The sequence below is a fragment of the Melanotaenia boesemani genome, chromosome 20, assembly GCF_017639745.1.
Source record: "Melanotaenia boesemani isolate fMelBoe1 chromosome 20, fMelBoe1.pri, whole genome shotgun sequence".
Taxonomy (NCBI): domain Eukaryota; kingdom Metazoa; phylum Chordata; class Actinopteri; order Atheriniformes; family Melanotaeniidae; genus Melanotaenia; species Melanotaenia boesemani.
In genome coordinates, this window is record NC_055701.1 from 10417122 (window position 1) to 10436391 (window position 19270).

At 39.6% G+C, this 19270-nt stretch overlaps 2 protein-coding genes across 6 annotated transcripts in view; one reads left to right on the forward strand and one right to left on the reverse strand.

Annotated features, from left to right (window-relative positions):
* Window positions 1–14438, forward strand: part of LOC121630984 (palmitoyltransferase ZDHHC14-like) — a 53560-nt gene extending 39122 nt beyond the window's left edge. For 3 of the 5 annotated variants that reach the window (XM_041971562.1, XM_041971564.1, XM_041971563.1), the window contains exons 5-10: window positions 2598–2735; window positions 4092–4140; window positions 5585–5687; window positions 6533–6642; window positions 8350–8455; window positions 13305–14438. In XM_041971562.1, coding sequence (XP_041827496.1) covers window positions 2598–2735; window positions 4092–4140; window positions 5585–5687; window positions 6533–6642; window positions 8350–8455; window positions 13305–13775 — 977 coding nt within the window. In that variant the 3' untranslated portion in view covers window positions 13776–14438. Of the gene's footprint in view, window positions 1–2597; window positions 2736–4091; window positions 4141–5584; window positions 5688–6532; window positions 6643–8349; window positions 8456–12649; window positions 12673–13304 lie in introns of all 5 variants that reach the window. The other 2 variants (XM_041971566.1, XM_041971565.1) reach the window with 2 other exon arrangements.
* A 508-nt stretch (window positions 14439–14946) lies between these two features.
* On the reverse strand, window positions 14947–19236 carry LOC121631282 (galectin-8-like). Its single transcript, XM_041972080.1, has 8 exons — window positions 19068–19236; window positions 18770–18858; window positions 17696–17906; window positions 17473–17592; window positions 17357–17383; window positions 16936–17024; window positions 16282–16447; window positions 14947–16182 (listed from the first exon to the last, which is right to left on the reverse strand). The coding sequence occupies exons 1-8, from the start codon at window positions 19131–19133 to the stop codon at window positions 16033–16035; spliced, it is 918 nt and encodes a 305-aa protein (XP_041828014.1). The 5' UTR covers window positions 19134–19236; the 3' UTR covers window positions 14947–16032.
* Between the last annotated feature and the right edge of the window lie 34 nt (window positions 19237–19270).

Consider the following 19270-nt stretch of genomic DNA (forward strand, 5'->3'; position numbering starts at 1 on the left):
AGATGATTTCAACCCAAAGCATGTTTTTTATTTTCCTTTTATCTTTAATGGTCAGATTTAAGAATAAACTGGATGACATTTGGAGATCACACTGGTGTGTTTCAGTGTTCTTTCTGCCTGTGGTGCTGTAAAAGCCAGGGGGATAACATGCTCTTAAATAAGTTAGAAGCCTGAATGGATAGGCCTTCCCTCGTGGCTGTGAAGGATAGGAATATGGTAGAGTCACTTCCTTTTTATTAAGACTGTTATCCCCTTAGGAGTGATGGAAGAAGCTTATGAGAGCATAGAATTATGACACATACACCACTTCACTTCCCTTGCAGTCATGCTCTATTATTTTCTTCATGGTTTATACAGTAGAATACGATGGTCTGACTGTTTTAAGTCTGACTGTAAATAATTATGAATACTGGAGCTTGTTTGTGTGAGCTGAAGGTTGGAAAGCAGTGATTTATTTGTAGGGTAATTTTAGTCTAATCATCTAATTTTAATGCTCTTTGCTGTTATTTACTTTTCTCTGATGTGCTTGATTTTAGGACATTAAATAAAGCTTTAATAATCCCTTTGAGAGAGTTATGATGTTATGCAAGCAGAAATAAAATGCATCAAAGGAATATTGACACATAAATAAGAATATATTGGGTTGTGAAACTGTAAGAGTTTTTTTTTTGTCTCTTTCACCATCAGAGTGATGATGAACTTTCATTTCTTACTTCTTTTAACTGTTCCTGCTTTTCCTTGTGCTTCATGAAATGTAAAGTTAACGTAAAATGTTAAACAGGATGGCTGTACTTTTGTCAATAGGTTGTTTTTTCTTTTACAAAAGTACTTTTTCATGATTACGTCTCTAAAAAAAAAAGTATTTTCTCCTCTTTTAGGATTGTTGGTCACTTCATGTGAATGACCATTGGTAGACTTCTGTGGTAATCAGGTTTCTTTTGTAGCAGCTATCATCTCCCTCTGGCGACTGACTCCTGTTCCCAGACACATTTCAATCAGGCATTGATCAGTGGAGACAAAAGCAGGTCATTTCACCTCACTAAGCTAATAATGTCTCTGATTAATTAATTAGGTAGATACCACTGTGCACAGCAAGTAGTCCACACTCAGAGATTAGACTGCTGATGAAATCAAGACACCAAGCAGTGGAAGCTCATTCATTTAAAGGAGTGATTAGTGCAAATTATTTTTTTGTAGATTTGAGAAGAAGCAGTTTCACTGTGATCCAGAGCTTAGTTATACATACTGCATTTAAGTGGTTGACTGGCTTTTTGGCTGTTTCTCAGTCTTTCTCAGCTCTTTGGAAACTGTTGGAATGCTCTCTGTTGCTCTTACTTGTCTTTTCTCAGACTTAAGCATTCTTAAACTGAGGCCTAAATGGCGCCACTTTATGTGCTGGCCCATCAAAGTGCTTGTTTGATCTTCTCAGTCTTAACAGAGGACTTTTTTTCCAGCCATGCCAGTCTGTATTTGCTAGTTTTTATAAATAGCCATTTTGCACCATGTGAAAAATTTCTATATTGTTATGACAAGCTCCAGAGAGACGCTCCCCCTTTCCCCTAATTTCCCACCATTCTCAGTTTGTAGGCTTTGCGCTGAAATAACCTTGTTATGTTTTTAAGCATCTCATGCTTTGTTTATCCCAGAATCAATAAAACCTGGTTGACTGCAAGACTTGGAATAAATAAAAAGGATTTCTCAGCCAGTGTAGATTAATTTTGTATCCACAGTGGTATGGTGGCACATTGTAATTTTTTTTTAAACTGCAGCACTCTTGGTTTATTCTATTCTATTCTACAGTCATTTAGCAGACGCTTTTATCCAAAGCGGTTTCATTTTCTCAGCTACAGCCCCACCATAGGTAAATATTTTAAGTAAGAGTTTCTTCCAAATTTCCAATTTAATCTGTATTTATATTCTTTAGAAATAAAGGCATTTAAGAAATGGGCTAAATGCTTTCTTAAGAATACAACTTCAGTTTAATTTGCATCACTGAAATATTTTGATGATAATTCTGAATTATCTCATTTCACCTGTTTGGGAGTGAGTCAGTTTTTACCTGGAGAACCAGACTGGGTGAAATCTACCTTTCCTTCCTCTGACTGGAAAAGAACACATAAGAAGACATTGATGAGGTGGATGCGCAACATTTTAAAATGGAAAAGCAGATAATAAATAAGATTTACTTCACTATAAATGTTTAATGAATATGAATCCAGTAAAGCTTAATCAATAATCACGATATATGCAGAATCCATCTAATGTTTGGAAGAGAAAGAAACTTTATATTTTTTTATTGTGGGTGTCAGAAGATCCAGGACTTCTGTAAAAATGTCAAAAAATATTTGTCAGGAATGCTTAATGTCAAAGTCCCTCTAGATGCCAAGTTCAATGTGCTGTCGAAATGATTTAATCGTGACACAAAAACAGACCGAGCTTTTGGTTCTGCATGTGTGTGAAACTGTAAGTTTTAAAGTAGCGTTAGAGGATTTGTTCTGCCAGTAAATCTAATCAAAGTAATAACTGTGGCATGAAAGAAAAGATTTGTAGGTGTGTTGTTACATCCAAACTAACTACTCCATCTTGTCTTCATGCAGAGCGTTTTGACCACCACTGTCCATGGGTGGGGAACTGCGTGGGAAGGAGAAACTACCGTTTCTTCTACATGTTTATCCTCTCCCTCTCCTTCCTCACTATCTTCATCTTCGCCTTTGTCATCACACACATCATTTTACGTAAGTAGCCGAGAGAAAGAGGCCTTGTGCTCTCAGGCATGGTTCAGACACATAGTCCTTGTGGCTGTGTTCTTAGTGTGTTTGGAGCCAGCAGGCTGTAAGTGGGTGGTGTGAAAAGCTGCAGCGTTCAGGCCCGTTGCCATGTTTTCAGCCGGGAGCAGGCCGCTCAACTCCCTGTTCTTGCATGTGTGCAAGATGAAATTATAGTCAGTGGGTCAGGACAGAAATATTGGTTGAGCCTGATGATCAATGCACTTTTAGCTGTTGTCCTGTCTTTTTATAGCAGCAGTAGCTTTGTTTACATTGTCCACTATTAATCAGATTTGAATAAAAACACCTCTTGACAGATCAGATTGGTCCAATTTTAATCAGATCAAGCAGGCTGGTGTAAAGCTTTTTCATTATCTCATCAATAGGAAAATGTAACCATGCCAATCTGATTGTTTCTTTCTGGTTGTTTGAGCAGGTGCTTGACACATGCTGGGGTCAAGTGACAAGATTAGTTTCTGAAGGGCTAAAGGACCAGAAGAGATAAGAGATGCTGAACATCCTGATTAAACTTTTTTAAAAGTCCTACATTTCTTTTGGTAATTTCTCTTTGTCTGGTACAAGCCTTGTCGTATTTTGTTACCACCACATTTTTCCAGCACCTGACTGACCATCAGTGAGATATCTCCCAAAGCCACATACACAGTAGCTAACCAGCACCAAATTTGTAGTCTTTTATTCACCTCTGACCTTCCATAATTCACACTTGAAAGTTGAACAGGAATGTCAAATGAAGTGGGGACACTCGGCCTAACTCGGTTTATTATGTTGACACTAATGGAGGTTTCTGGCCAAACAGTAAAGGAGGTTTGCTGAGGGGAAATTGGGCTGGGGAGGTGGCCAAGTACAACATACCTTCAAGGGCTTTTTCTCTGGTTGCATTCACACCACAAATGGGAATGTTGAGGTAAACCAACAGTTAGCCATTGGAAGATGAGTCAGAATCACGCTGCAATATATCAGCCATTGACAGGCTCCATAAACCCAGGCCTTCACTGTTGTGTTTTTTTTTACAATGGCTGTGTTCATATGGTAGGTTTAAAGAGTTTTATATAGTATAATTCTTTCAGTGTCCAAAAAAAGGGGACACTTTATCCACTACCTGGAAGACCTTTAAGTGTTTCAGTGGTTTAAAAGCACCATTAAAAGTTGCCCATATAAGTGTCTGCTATTGACAGTGGGTAGCAATGAGTGTGTGATACTCAGTGTATGATACAGGTCAACATGCAACATTAAATGAGACTGTGTGCACCTAATACTAAAGAGAACTGCATGGAGATATAATGAAAACTGTTTGTCTTTTCACAGGCTCACATGAAAAAGGGTTCCTCAGTGCACTTAAAGACAGTCCTGCCAGATATCCTTTACTGAACTCTGACGGCTTTTTATAGTTTAATATGTGATTTTTAACAGTGAACATCAAGGTTTCTGACAATTACCTGTGTGTCTGCTTGTCTTTCCATTACTTTTTATCGCAATGTCTTGACTGGCATGCTGCTTTTAATTATTATATGTTCACGGCTCCTTGTTAAAGCTCATATTTTGCAGATTACATTGTTTGTTTCAGCAGTATAACCTGCTCTGCTGCTGTTAGTTGAGGCCACTCTTTGATTCAATCTGGCTGTAACTTTGCATAATATGACATCTGGAGATGTCATATTAGAAATCTGATATGATCACAGGTGGGTCATCAAGATAAATGGCAAGCATGTGGGAACCCTTTAAGCTTTAGTCATTACAAAAACACCCTAGAACTGCTTATTGTCTGAACAGGACACCAGAGATAATCACATGGAATGTAGTAAATCCTCTCAACTCAAATGTTTTGTTATTGCAGGAAAGTTGAGTTTCAAAACCATTTCTAGTTGTAAATCATACACATCATGATTTAAGTTGTGCCTACTGCAGGCTGTTTCACGGACGGCTTGGTAGAGAAAGCTGAGCCTGAGTTTTGTTTTATCTTTTAATCAAAAAGAACCATAAAACACCCTCTGATTATTTATGGCAGCCTATAAAGTAAGGTGCTTTAAAATATTTTGATGTCTTTTCTCATTTCAATACTGCAAGCATCTGATCCAAGTTGTTGACTGATTTAGAATTTAAATGAATTGACTCCAAGTTCATAACCTCAAAACAAACTCTGTCCAACTTTTGTCCTTCGTCTCTGTGGCTGCCTGACATAACTTTTTGTGTCAGAGAAACTGATAACATTGTGTGTCCTACAGGACTTTAATAAGGAAGAATTGCAGTTGATAGTATCGTAAATACCTTTTAAACTAGAAGAATGGTGACAGATTTCTTACTTATTTAAGAGGAAGTGATTTAAGAAAACAAAAAGCAGGAGGAATGGGAGTATGATTATTCTCTGAAGTACAGTTTAACAGACTGACTCCGTCTTCAAATATTTAGTGCTCTGAGGAAATAATTACTGCATAGTGTCCAGGTATTTAGGACATGTTTTTTTTAAATATGACACTTGTAGAAATTGTACGTTAAGATTTAGTTAGAATCAGTTTGTTTTGTGCTTCATGTGGAGCAGAGAAAATGAGCCGCAGTCCCGGCCAAATGAACCAATAACTAAGAAGTATTGGCAAGAGGAGGACAGCCCTCAGGCTGTAGGTCAATATATGCTAGCTGCTACGGCTGCATTTTTTCTGCCCACACTGGCTTCCCGTCGGCCTGTTGTCTGTGTGTACTTAACTCCATACGGCAGCCAATATGACATTATTGTCGGTGGCTCTAAATGTAAAGATGGATCAAAGTGAAAACCTAAGCAGAAAATTCATTCCTTAACGTGACACTGTGCTGGAGGTGGTGGTGTGTTTCTTCTCTGTCTGGTCCATAGTGGGTCTCTCAGGCTTCCATACTTACCTGATCAGCTCCAACCAGACCACCAATGAAGACGTGAGTATGAACATTAATTACAGTGAACCATATTCTGTTTCCTTTAAGCCACATTCCGACTACATGGTTTTCACTTTTGTTGGATTTCTCTTGTATTGTTAAAAGTCAGTGTGTTCACACTACATAACTGATCTGCAACTAGACGTCTCACACTAAAACTCTTTTGCTAGACTGAAGCCCCAACCCATCTGATGGATCTGTGTCAAGCAGCTCCAGCTATTGATAGGAAAGTCTTTCACTCTTTGTACTCTGATCGAAGTAGCTCCTGGTTTTGTTCACTTAGTTTAGGGGTAGGCAAGTTTGGTCCTTTAACACACCTCATGTCATGCTCTCTAATATATTTGCTGTACATTTACGTTTTTTATCGGGTTTTATCCCCTAATCCTGTCTCCTGTCCTCTCACTGGGCCAAATTCTCCTCTTCGACTCTTTGAAAATATCAAGCATGTTGTATATCCAGTTGGGGACTGGGACAAGCTTAATGCTTGCACAGGCTTTACATACTATATTTTACTTTTTTTTTTTTTTTAGATTTAATATTTAATCATATGAAATAAAGTGTTAATGCAAACTTTTTGCATAAAAAAACAAACAAAAAAACAAACGTGATAAATCTTACAGGAAAAAAAGATGTGTTGATGCTTTTTTTAGAAAGCAGTTTTAGGTCCAAATTATTTTTGTCTTCATGTGTCAGCAGAGCCTGTTAGCTCATTTGGTTAGCATGTGGTGCTAATATGACCAAGCTTGTGGATTTGGTCTTTACATGGGTTTAAAAACTAGGACTTAGCAGTTTTTTTATGTTGAGACGTGACACTAAGGATAATAACATTGTGCCTTCTCCTCCAGATAAAAGGTTCATGGTCTTCTAAAAGAGGGAAAGACAACTATAACCCATACAGTTATGGCAATATATTCACCAACTGCTGTGCAGCGCTGTGTGGACCCCTGCCACCGAGGTATGATGTTGTTATAAAGATGATGCATATAATCCCTATCATTCACTGTGCTGAAAAAACCTCTGTCAGTCAGTTGTCTGTTTTGTTTTTTTCTTCTCATTTTCAGTTTTGTACAAAAGTGAAAATAAAACTTAGTCAAGACTTTGTTTGATGTGAAGAGCTCTTTGAAATAAGCCCGCCTGCAGCCTTTTTCTAAACATAGCTAAGACACTGCTGAAGTGTAAAGAATTTCAAGCTCGTTTTAACCAAATCCAAGATCAAAGTAGGCTAGATATATTAAATTTAATTCTTTTTCTGCTCATTTACAGGCCAGCTGTCACAGCCACATTATACTGTCCATGTGACTGTAAATGTCAGTAAACATTGCAAATTCCCCCTTAGCTTCTCCCACTTTGGCTTTTTGGCAAACAGTTCTTATTTTTCATCTGTGAAAACTCTAGATCTAGACTTTTTCCCTCTATCTTGGCTAGAAACGAGTGCCCCCTGAGCAGATAGCTAGTATTTCCTGTTATCTTTTCTGGCCACCATACCAGTGTTTAAGATACAACACTTGGCATGACGTCAGGTCATCATATATATCTCTGCTTTTTGAACTCACAGTATGTACCTTTGCCTGTATCTTTGCTCATGTTTGTTTAAAGTACAAACATGAGCTGTTAGAAACGCAATTTCTTGTTCACCACATGGTGCTCTGGCCATCACAATCCATAAATCTGCAGTAATGATTCCAGTGGGTGGTGAGGAGAGTCCTCAGTGCACAGGTGGCTGCCATCTGGACGTGTTTGTGTGTGTGATTGTGGCCTCAGGCACTGCACAGCTGGATCCACCAGTAATAAAGGAATGTTTCACTTTACCCGCAGTCCAAGCAAGGACAGCCACTCACATTCACATGAGTATGCAGACAAAAGCTTTCTGCATTTCATTTCCTGCTGGGATATTTTCAAATGCATGTTTTCACGCTTGTTTTCTCCTAACTGCATCTCCAGACTCTCAAAACAAAGCTAGAAACGCAGTGTGCTGCTGTAGACACCTGGAGTTTATTTCTGTAATTTTAGGAAAGCATTTTACATGACTTCAGCTCAGTCCTGCTAGACCTCACATTCAATACTCTGTTAAATGATTACCCTGTTTATGCTGTTTAACACCTCAGCTGGATCTTTGCTTGTGTGGTAGAGGTTTCTCAGTATCGGATCAGCCCCTATCAGGCTGATAAATAGCCACTATCACTGTAAGCAGCCCATGAGCTCTCACATGTGCATATGCATACCAGAGTTCAGCAGGTTGTTGTCTAACTAGCTGCGTCAGGGCTCTGCAGCATTAAAGATGGGGCAGAAACAATGATTCACTCCACTGCTCCACTGCAGGGTCGCAGTGATTTATTACCAAGTTGTGATTTTATGGGTTTGTGTGAGTGGAAATATGAGCGTCTGCACTACCTATATCTCCTTCCTGGTCAAGACTTGAATAATGGGGTTTGTGCACAAAACACTGCACCAAAGTATTTACAGTGTGGTAACACTGAAACACAAGGTCATTTAGACCATTGCAGTCTACAGTGAGATTGACCTCACCTGGAAGTGTTAGCTTATTGTTGATAGTCAAAATCTAAAAAGTCCAACCTGTTAGCTTTTTTAAAAAATTCATCTGTATTTGTAACATTTGCTGCATAATGTTAATAACTTCTTTGTCTATTTTTTCTCGTATTAGTCTCATTGATAGACGGGGCTTTATCCAATCAGACACACCACAGCTGGCACCACCAACTAATGGCATCACTATGTATGGGGCCACCCAGTCGCAACAAAGCCACATGGTAAGATTCTGAAGTGACGTGTGTCCGGGTTTTGTTTATTAAAGTAAAAATGCTAAACTGAGTCAGCATGAGTGGTGTACATGTAATTATGATCATTTTCAGCTTATTTAAGGACCACGGTTATTTTCTCCTTCATAGAAACTGTTGCTTTTATTGAAGTCAGGTAATAATCTTCATTCTTGTTGTCAGCAATAGGGATGCCATGATTACTCGATTTCACAATTAATCATAGTATTAAATACCATAATTAATTAATTGGGGAATATTCCTTAATATCATCATTTTGATGAAGATTATGTCTGAACCATATCAGCAAATCAGAGCAACACGACATCCACCTTCTGTTGCTTTGTTTTTCATCCGTGTTCGTGAGAAAGTACGGAAGAATTATTCCCTCTAAACAAACAGATTAAGTCATCCTTGTCAGATTTCTTTGGTTACAGAAAAACAATGACCAAGGTGTCATTGTGCAGGACGCTATGACAGGAAAAAATTAAACAATATGTGTCACCTCTTCAAGGATACTCACCAGCTTAGCTTGCTAAAGTAAAGGTAAAAGCACAGTATTATGTTAATGTCTACCTAATGTAACTGAAATGATAATGATGAGAAAACATAAAAAAAAAAGTCTCTTTTGATGGATAGTTTTGCTGCTCATGATTGAATCAGAATGAGGTTGTTGCCTTTTCCACTCTGCAATGGTTGGTAGAAAAAACAGCATTTAACTGCAGATATATGCTTTTGTTTATTCATTTTCGCTGCTTTTGTATTTCAAACAGTAGCTTTTCTGCTAAAGGACAGCTGGATGTTTTCTACTGTGTTTCCAAATTCTCTACTTCAGTAGAAAAGAAAGGTTCAAAAACATTTTTATAATGTAGTTTAGAGAACAAGGTCTCCCATGGCCAGGTAGAGGTCCTGTTGCCTTTTCCATCGGTTTTCTCGAAGATATATCCCGAGTTATTATAGTATTTATTTATTTTCTGCAAAGCAGAGAGGATTTGGCTGGAATTAGATTTTATTGTTACTTTACTTTTCAGCTTTTATTTACTTTTATTATTTTGTTGATGTTAAAGATATAAATATAACTATAAAATAAAATACAAGACCTATAAGGATTGTTTGTGAATTTACACAATAATTGTAAGATCGTAATTATTTCTGACAAAAATTGTACCAAGGAAAAAAAAAATCGTGGCATCCCATCACTAATGGCTGAATTTTTCACAAAGGGATTAGTTTTCCACAAATTACAGAGCAGAGATGCTATAAAAATTGTTTTAGAATTCATAAAAGTACTAGAGGTCATGTTTTTAGGTTCTCTAGTACTTGGTGGCCCTGCTGCCGTGCTGTTTGACCGAGTGTCACCCCGGGCCATGCTGTGTCTCCAGCAGGGCCGCACAGTGACAAAGCATTTTTCACAGCAGTCTAACAGTCACTCTCCAGATGTTGTCTTTTGTTCACATGCCAGTAACAGAAACTCAGCTTGCACAAACTCAGTCAGATTGAGGAGTTGAATCTATAGACATTGTGTGTATTTGTTCATGGCTGCAGTGGTAAACGTGAACTATTGTTATTTTTACTGACTTTTTATAACTTAGCTGTGGATCTGAGAGTAAAACCCAGAAGAGGCCAGACTTTCTCGATCAGCCGTTTCATTTTGAAGTTTTCTGGCATCCTGAAGAGTCACATATTGGTGCAGTTTTAGATCTGGGAAAGTAAATTCACTCAGTGCTTTATCACTACTGAAATTGATGGCTTTGATCTGGATTGCAGTGTGCACATCAGCGATGTTGTCTGTTGTGCATGTGTCGCTCCACATTGCCTCTAAATTAAAGAGTCTTGTATGCGTGCTGGAGCTGAGGCTGCAGCGGATATTTTTGGTTGTTATGCTTTGAATGTGTAGAATAAATGTTTCCGTGTCACATTGCAAGCAACCCCCAAAAACGAATGTGTAGAAAAAAGGTCAGGCTCATTAATATTCGGTTTTACAGTTCGAAAGTGCTCTAAGATTTCCTGCAGTGTGAAGCTGAGTCTCAGTCCATGAGAGAATAGTTAGCGTTGTAAAGACGCCACACTGACGGCAGTGTTTCCCTGGTGTGTGAACTGAAGCAACCATCCTTCTGTTGTTTAGTGTTTACCTCACACATTACATGCTAGATTTAAACCCTTCTCACACAGCTACTACACATCAGTCACTGTTAGCCTCCCAGTGCGCCCTTGATCTCACACAAACTCAACCTCATATTTGCTTGTTCTCACTGAGATGTCAAAAATGAATGTCATCTCTGTCTTGATGTCATGAACAAACCAGCCCATCAGGCTGAAAGCCATAGAAGCATTCCCCTACATTAGCACCTTCAGGAATAACTACCATGTGTTTGCTATGGCTGTCACGATTAGCAGCTAGAGTTGTCCTCTTGTACTAATCACAGGCTGGTTATCTGCATACTGCACTCAGCTGTACATGCTGGACCATGTAAACAATCCCATTTGTGTCTTCAGTAATATTTTTAGTTACATTACAAGTTTGTGTGTTTTGCACACCGAGCTTCTGTTTCTTGCTCACCGTTTGAGATGTTTCTATTGATAGTTGAACGATGAAAGCTCCTGCTTTCATGTGATGTGTTTTGTCTGTGATGAGGCTTAAATCGACAGCCTGGTATGCAGAATCCTTTCAAGCTGTTGCCATGGTAACGGCGCACAATATGAAGTCATGTTACACCTTGATAACAAAGCCTTGGATTTGACTCGGTGGGGGGAGATAAGGACGTCTTTGTCTGACAGCCGTCATCATTTTCCCCTAAGTTAAAGGATCAGTTGATGCAGATGGTTTTTGAGTGTTCACGTTTTCAGTGTTTTTAACATGTAACATCAATTTTTACTTTTGGATGTTGTACTGAAAACATTTCTGTGATCACAGGATGTGAAAGACGTGCATTTTCATTGTTTTCTGAAATGTCTTGCATTAAGCGATGAGTCAGTTATAATAAGAATGCCTCAAATGTCAGATGAATCAGTAGTTTCATCATGCTGATTGTTGGTTGCAGCTGGATTTAATTCCACTCATTTCTTTTATGGTGTATGCAGTACAAACAGAGAAACAGTCGTTTTTTAATTCAATAACACAAAAAAGTCTTTTCATAAACACATAAAGCTAATTCTAAAGGTCATGACATGCAGTTAGAATTAAGCTCTGTAAATATTTCTATATTAATCCTTCCCACTTCCTCTGTTTCTTCCGCTTCCTCTCACACCCAGAGAGCGGAGTTATCATCCGCCCTTTCCTCGCTGATCATGGCACAGTGAGTGATGTGAGCCTGACAGCCCACAGCCTAGATTTCAGTTTCACCACCCACTCTTCACTTCCCCCAGCTACATGTTGGTTTCTGTCTCCCATGATGCCCAGCTTGGTTTTGTTGTTCTAGGACTGGTTTTATTCATAAGAGCTCTTGTTGTTTTATTGAAATTAAAGGTTGGTTAGAAAAATTAGTTTTCATGTTTTTTCCTGACTTAAAATAGCTCAACAAAGTGCAACTTGTCTTTCACCTGATTCATGACAGGCTGGGTTATGTTGTAATATCCCAACTTGTAACTGGATTCATCTTGGGAGTACAGGCTGCAGTAGTTTGAATCAAAAATATCTTGAAAGTAGGGCTGCAGCCTATAACTATGTATCTTATCATTTTTATTCTTATTTTGATTGTATTTCTTATGATTAATTACATGCAGTGGTTAATGTCTACTGTTGTCACCTTGTCAAACTGAATTGTACAGTTAAGTTGTAAGGTTAAGAGTGTGTATAAAATGTAAATAGAAGCTTAATTTTGTCATCTTTCGGCTTGTTGTGTCATCATCGCCACGCGTCTGCCAACCAAAACACTTCCCATTACCCTCTCTCTCTCTCTGAGGATGATCTGTGCACTCGATGTTCTTTACTCTGCTGTAGGTGGGGGAAGGTGCTCGGTCAGTTTAGCTCATTTTTTAAAGCCCAGTGGTCCATAGAGTAGTGGAAAAAAAAGCATGATGTGTTGCATTCTGCGAACAAAGAAGCAATCAAGGATCTTTGCCATTTCGTTCACTCAGTTTAGGCTTTTTAACAACCTGCTGGTAAAAGGATTGATAATAGCGGCATCTTTTCTGCTGACAAAGGCAACTCAACTTCTGTTTAAGTCACACCTGTAATCTTCTTTTTAGGTCAGTGAGACTGAGACAGAAAGGTGAGATGCCACGGCCAAATATTTGTGCTTCGTTTCAGTCACTGCAGGAGCGCTTTGAGGTGGAAGGGGTCATCGCAGTACTTCTTCTTAATTCCTGTCACTTTCATACAACTTGTGGTTTTTAATCTGTAAGGGGTCTTTTTACACATGAATTCTCTAGTGGCCTGCTGGGGTCCAGGCTAATCTCCCTCTAGCCGATGTATGGTACTACAGCTCACCACATCCTAACCCAGTTACCCTGCTCCAGTTTTAGATGCATAATTTCCACTCTAAAGTAATTCAATAGTGATCAATAGGCCACGAAACAGTAATATAATAGCTTTGTATTTTTAGCTTTGCCAAGTGACTACAATGTTGTTTCTACTGGAGCAAATTCTTGGGTTTGTGTTGGTTCTTTGTGTCTGTTCTAAAAAGGGTACTAACATCTATTTCTCATTTTCTCCCTCTTATCCAATCACTTATCCCTTCTTTGCTTCATTCTGTTTTTTTCATTCTGTTTCACCCTCCATCTAATTCTCAATGCTCACTCACCTCCTTCCCCCCTTCCCCTCTGGCACCTTATCTCTTGCTTTGCCTTCCTTCTCCCCTCCTGTGTTGTCCTCTTTCTCCTGCTTCCTGCTGCTTTCTCTCAGTGTGACCAAGACCAGTGCATTCAGAGCACCAAATTCGTTTTACAGGCTGCCGCCACACCCCTCCTCCAGCAGCAGAACAGTGAGCCCGTCATCCTAACGGCCTCCCCCGAAAACGGAGCGTCTCTCCCTGGCCGTGCCTCACTCACCCTGGTCGGCCCATGCACCTCACTCCCCCTCGGCCAGCCCACGCCTCCGACGTCCACCCCCAGCCTCAGCTGCCACGAAGCTACCGACATGATGCCAGTCCACGGACACAGCCACACACACAACCATACCCACCCCCTCCAGGAGCAAGTGGCCCACCACCACTTTCTCACCCCAGAGGAAGTGCCATCGCCACCGGGTATGCTTCACTGCGGTAGCCCTGTGGGCCACAGCCACACCATACAGGCCGGGTTCTACAACCCAGTCAGCCAAGACTCACTACACGAGGACTCTGTTAGGGGACTGGTGAAGCTCAGCTCTGTCTGACTATGGGATATATACCCTTTCATACCCCCGCCCACCCTTCCTGAAGACATAAAATTCTCCTGTGCCACTTTTGGATCAGCTGACTCCCATTTGAGTTACAGGCTGCAGCTGCTAGAAACCACATGGAAACCGACAGAACAATGAAACCAGTTGTCCTCAGCCATTGTGTTGCCAAACCTGTTTGCTGGAACTGATGAGATGGTTCCAGGTGTCTGTATGACAACTTAAGACAAACTATTTTTTTTTCTTAAACGTCAAGGGAAGAATAACCAGTTATCTTTTGGAATCAAAAAAAAAGGAAAAAAAAAAACGGGGGGCGGGGGAAGTGTGCCTTTTCGAAGTGGCACGTGTCTGTAAGCCATTTTGAGCAAAAACGGTGAGAGAAGTCTGAGTGACTGCTAACGGATCAAGAAGTCTGACAGATTATTTTTTGTTAAACAGACTGGATCTGATTTGCCTGTTCCTGATTGGATCGTGTGTTCTGCCTCTTTTTTTTTTTTTTTTTTTTTGTCTTGGACTCTTAGCAGTGCAATGGTTGCTGTCTTCATGTTGCATATCATCTTGCTTTTTCTATGTAAAATAAAAGAGACTTGTACTGTATAATGGTTATTACAACTCTTAGAAACTATATTTCCTGTGGATATTAATAAAGCACCAACTTTTTATCAGATTCCAGTGCATTTATATTGAAGGAATAATGTGTGTGTCATGTGTTCATAATATTTGCTTTAAAGTTTATCTTGTGACTTGCCTGTGGTCATTGAACAAGAACAGATTAAAAACAAGCCTGTCTAATGAATATTTTTGAACATCTAGGATGCACAAAGTTCTCCAAACACTTTAGTGTCCCATTCATCCTGACAGATGTCCTGGTAAGACCTCTGTCTTTGAACAAAATGTACTAAAAGAAGCAGTTTCCAGTAATTTCTATTAAAAGTAACATTGTGTAGGTGTCTCTACAAGCAAAGAGGCTGGTGAAAAATCAATCCTCTTCTACCACCTTGTGGTGGAGCATGTGTACTGCAACTAACTGCAGCTTTATTTGATATTCAATACACTTGCCAAACAATGAGAGACGAGTTAGTTACAGAACCTGTTTTCTTTTTCTGTCACTTACCCAAAATTAATATAAAATATTTCTGGATGTGCTGACAAACAATAGAAACAAAAATCAATAGCACATTCATTTATTATTAAAGTATGTTACATGAGGGATATTTTCCATACATTTTTTCTTAACAGCAGAAAAGGCAAACGATGTATATTTTGGACTGCACTGGTCTCTGTATATTGGGGGATCACCCTCGTCTGGGTGGCTGGGGGTCCTGCACCCTGGCAGACCTCTGCCTGTCCTGATCTTGGTGGTTTTCTGTGATGGTGGCCTGTGGTCTTTGGTGGTCTGGCTCCTGGTGTGAACGGATCCACAAGATATTGTTTCCTCACATTAGTGTCAAGCCAGATGTTTATTTCCATAATATTCAGTAGAAGAGACAGAAGGAGGGGAGGGTGACTGCTTGTTGTGTGTGTTTGTGTGTTTGTGAGAGTAAATAAGATTATGATCAGATGTGTTTTTATGTAGAGCAGTTTGTGCTATTAAAAGTGCTTTTGTATTAAAAATGCTTTATAAATTAGATTTAATTTGATATACCCTGGACTAAAATTTGAATTCTGCTGCTCCACTTCATTCTTAATTTAAGTGCATGAAATGAATGCAGAGGAATGAAAATGAAAACTTTAGAGAAAATCTGAGTGTTTCTGTACAAATTATGGTGTAAAAATGAGAAATGCTCTGAATCTTTTAGCTGTAAATTATTCAGCATTGAGCATCAATTCATTCATTGGGTTTACTGACTTTCTTATTAACATATAAGCCAAGCCAGTATTTAAAGAGATAAACATTAATATATATGTTCTGTTTTACATATTCAGGCTGAACCACAGCAGAGATGCACTAAAGACTTTATCAAAACTGACCTTAACTTGTAGCTGTAAACAGTCATGAAGACTCCCAGCCTGATGCTTTCTGTCATGCATCAACCCTCAAGTCAGAGCTGAAAAGATAACCCATTTCCCTCCATGGTAGCGTCTGTCCATGGCCTTTGGTCAGTGCTAGGCTAGCTTAAAATGTAGTGCATTTCTGACCAGCACAGATTCTTCCATGTTCAGCATCCATCGTCTGGGTCACTGTAGCAAAGCTAATTTAGCACTGATAACCACAGTCTAACAGTATCTGCACCTCTGGTAACTCCTTAATGAGTTACCACAGTTTCACATCGGTGAGCTCCAGGTCTCCCATGATCTCCAGCTGGTCGATGCTACTCAGGTCCTGCACTCGATGCCTGAAGTCAAACAAGTGGGAGCCGTTCACTGCCAGCTTGAACTGATGGGGCTGACAGAGGAGGAGGATCTGAGAGAGAAAAAAAAGACTAATGAAGCAACCCAGATCACACAGGTGGGAAAACTGAAAACCGAAGTTTCTTCAGAAAAAGCGGAAGGTGGTTCTTACCTCGAAGTATTCTCCTGGTGAGAAGGGAAAGAAGGGCAGCTCCCGTTCCTCCTGACCCCAGGATTCACTCAGGTATGAGTTCCTGATGAACACGCTGGACTTCATGCGGGGGTTTAGGTGGAGAGCGATGTTCTCTGACTTGCTGTTGCAAAGGTTCACTGTAAAACTGGATTTAAGGTAAATAAAAGTTAACATCTAAGCTTAAACTGTGAAGGATATTAGTATAAAACAAACGCAGACAGGTTAAAGGAAAAAACAAATAGTGACGCTGTTCGCTGTCTAAAACAGCCTCAGTGGGCCTTGAAAATGTTTCACAATTCTGGGGTAGTTCAATGTTTGTGCTGGAGGTTTCAGTAAAAACTCTCAGATCTGGTTTTATAAACTATTCAGTGACCTTTTCTGTCCTGTAGAGGGAGGCAATGTCAACCTGGAAGACACCACTTCCTTTAGGACAGAAATATTTCAACATAGGATAAAGGTGATCACTAGGAACAATTTAGATTTTAAGTGTCTCTTACCTACCAATAAAATTCCTGCTTTTAGTTCAACAGAGCCAACAGATACCCTCAGTATCTGATGATTTTTCCTTTAATTAGTCACCCATCTGTGGTTGTTTTTATTAGATCAGGATCCATTAAATCTGTACCACTTTACCTGTGGGGATACAAGCTGACCTGTCCCTTTATTGTGATGTGCTGTCCTGGACTCAGTCCTTTAAGTATACTGCCTTTGTAAGGGAGGCTCTGAAATGACAAAAAGGCTCTAAATATGTATTTGTTTCATTTTATTGTATTATTTGAGCACATTACATGTAAACAAAAAAGCTAGACTCTTGTTCATCTTACAGATCTCAGCAGTTATTTTAGTGACAACTAAGTAACCAAAACAGCTGACAAGTTATACGAACTGTTCTTTACGTGGCCTGAATGCAGCTTGCTGAATAACCCAAGTCCAATAACATTGGTCCAATAAATCCAGTCCAATAAACATGTTATCCAGTTTTAATGGCAACACAAGATACTAAAAACTCCTAAGCTGAGCAGTTTTGTGAGGATGATGCATAAAGAAAACTCACCAGGTCACCTGATTCTGAATATATTGCCTAAGAAAGAGAAAAGAGACAGCACAAACACATTTAGATGATTCAACAGAAATTTAAATAAAATAAAATAAAGATGGGAACACACTTACTGAGTTTGGGATGTAGCCAATAGCGTGGACCCTGACGTTCCCAGAAATAGAAAAAGTGTCGACCCTGTTCAGAGGGATTCTGTGCTTATATTCCAGCAGGTGAGTGCCGTTTACTGCCACCTGCAGGAGAAGGAGGCTTAGTTAGCAACCGCCATATTTTCAGTCCGGTTAAAACCTTCAGGTGCTGCACAGGCTTTCTAATGCTGATGATGGATTCATTTACCTTGAAGACATCTTCATTCACCAGGATGATGGTCTCAAAGGGCGCACCCCGTTTGTAGGGCAGCTGGTGGAGGGTCTCCACTTTGCCCCAGTTCTCCTGCAGCAGGGAGTTACACACCACACAGGGCGAGCCTTTGAAGTTAGGGCTGAAATGGAGGGCGACATCAGAGCGCGGTTTGGTGCTGCAGCCACTCGACAGGTCGACCTGAAAGCTGCAGAGAGAGGGAGACCAGATGATTGCACTGGAACTGGATAGATCCAGGTTCATTTCATGTTTTACAGGGTTTTGGTAATTCCATTAACTACAGACTTACACAGAGGGAGCAAAATGTTATTAGAAGTTAAAAGTTTTTTTTTTTTAAAAAAAGGAAACATACAGAGGTAATTTAGGAGATGCATATGAGACACAAAGCAGTCAATATAAGATATTACTATGGTTTAACAACAGAAACAAATATAAAATCATCCAAATGTCACACAAAATAACCTATTTGTGAAACACAACGACCCCAGAGTTTGACTGGTAACAAAACGAAGCAAAAATCAGATTAAAAGCAACCAAACCAAAAACAGGAAAAATAGGACAAGCAAATGGGAAAAGGGAGAACGCAAAAATAAATAAAAACACAATGATGTGGTGCAAAGTGACTGCAAACAAACTAAACGAGGAGAGATTCTTCCTAAACAAAATTCAGCTAGAAAAAATAAAAATCATGCAAAAATCATCAAAATGAGACACAGGTAATCACAATGGGAGAAAAATAAAAATATATAAAAGGAATGCCGAATAATTCACAGTACCTGCAAGACAGAGATTTATGGGATACGTAGGTAACTTTCTACACATATTTGTCATATTTGAGCTAAAATAAATCAAATCCTCCAGTTGTCATGCTTATATTTTTTTCTCATTTTGTTGTGGTTCTTTTTTAATATGCCCTGAAATTTGTACCCCTACAGCGAAAACTTCTAAAAGTTATTTTACGTTTTAAAGATTAAACAAATCTGATCAAATTCTACAAATCCACTGAATTGGACTACCTCCGGTCATTTCTCTCGTTTTATGAAAGCCTACCTGTCAGCATCTGGGGGCACAGTACCCTGGATAATGATGATCTCCCCTGGGTGCAGGCCTCCGGCTATGGGTCCAGTATATGGGATCACCTGAGATCGAGAGGTGATGTTAAAAAGACTGAATTAAAGCAGAACTGCTACTTAAAGTCAGATAGCCTCCCTGCTCCTTGTTCAGGCAGAATATAAACTAATACTGACAACACAGCGGCTGTATTAGAAGCTGCATGAGATTATTTGGAGCACTGAATCATGCAAACAGCGACGGCTGGTGTAGACTCCGTTATTATTAAGCCTCTTACCGGATTCAGAACAGTGTGTTTCGCATTCGCCACAGACATCGTCCCCCTCGTATCAGACTGCGACATGCAGCTGCAGATGAGTGATGATGGACAGTCTGTGGTTTCTGCGGCAAACAGAACCGGTTTGTAGCTTTGCTGCGCTACACGGGCATCATGGCAGTGGGCATTTTCTCTCCATCTGCTGTCAACATCTTGCGCATGCG

Excerpts from the sequence above, each read along its gene's own strand:
- LOC121631282 (XM_041972080.1), bottom strand. The coding sequence starts at position 19,133 with ATGTCGCAGTCTGATACGAGGGGGACGATGTCTGTGGCGAATGCGAAA. Across the intron at positions 17,593-17,695 it reads TGAATGAAGATGTCTTCAAG|GTGGCAGTAAACGGCACTCA; the intron begins GTAAATGAATCC and ends CTTCTCCTGCAG. Across the intron at positions 17,384-17,472 it reads TTGGCTACATCCCAAACTCA|GCAATATATTCAGAATCAGG; the intron begins GTAAGTGTGTTC and ends TCTCTTTCTTAG.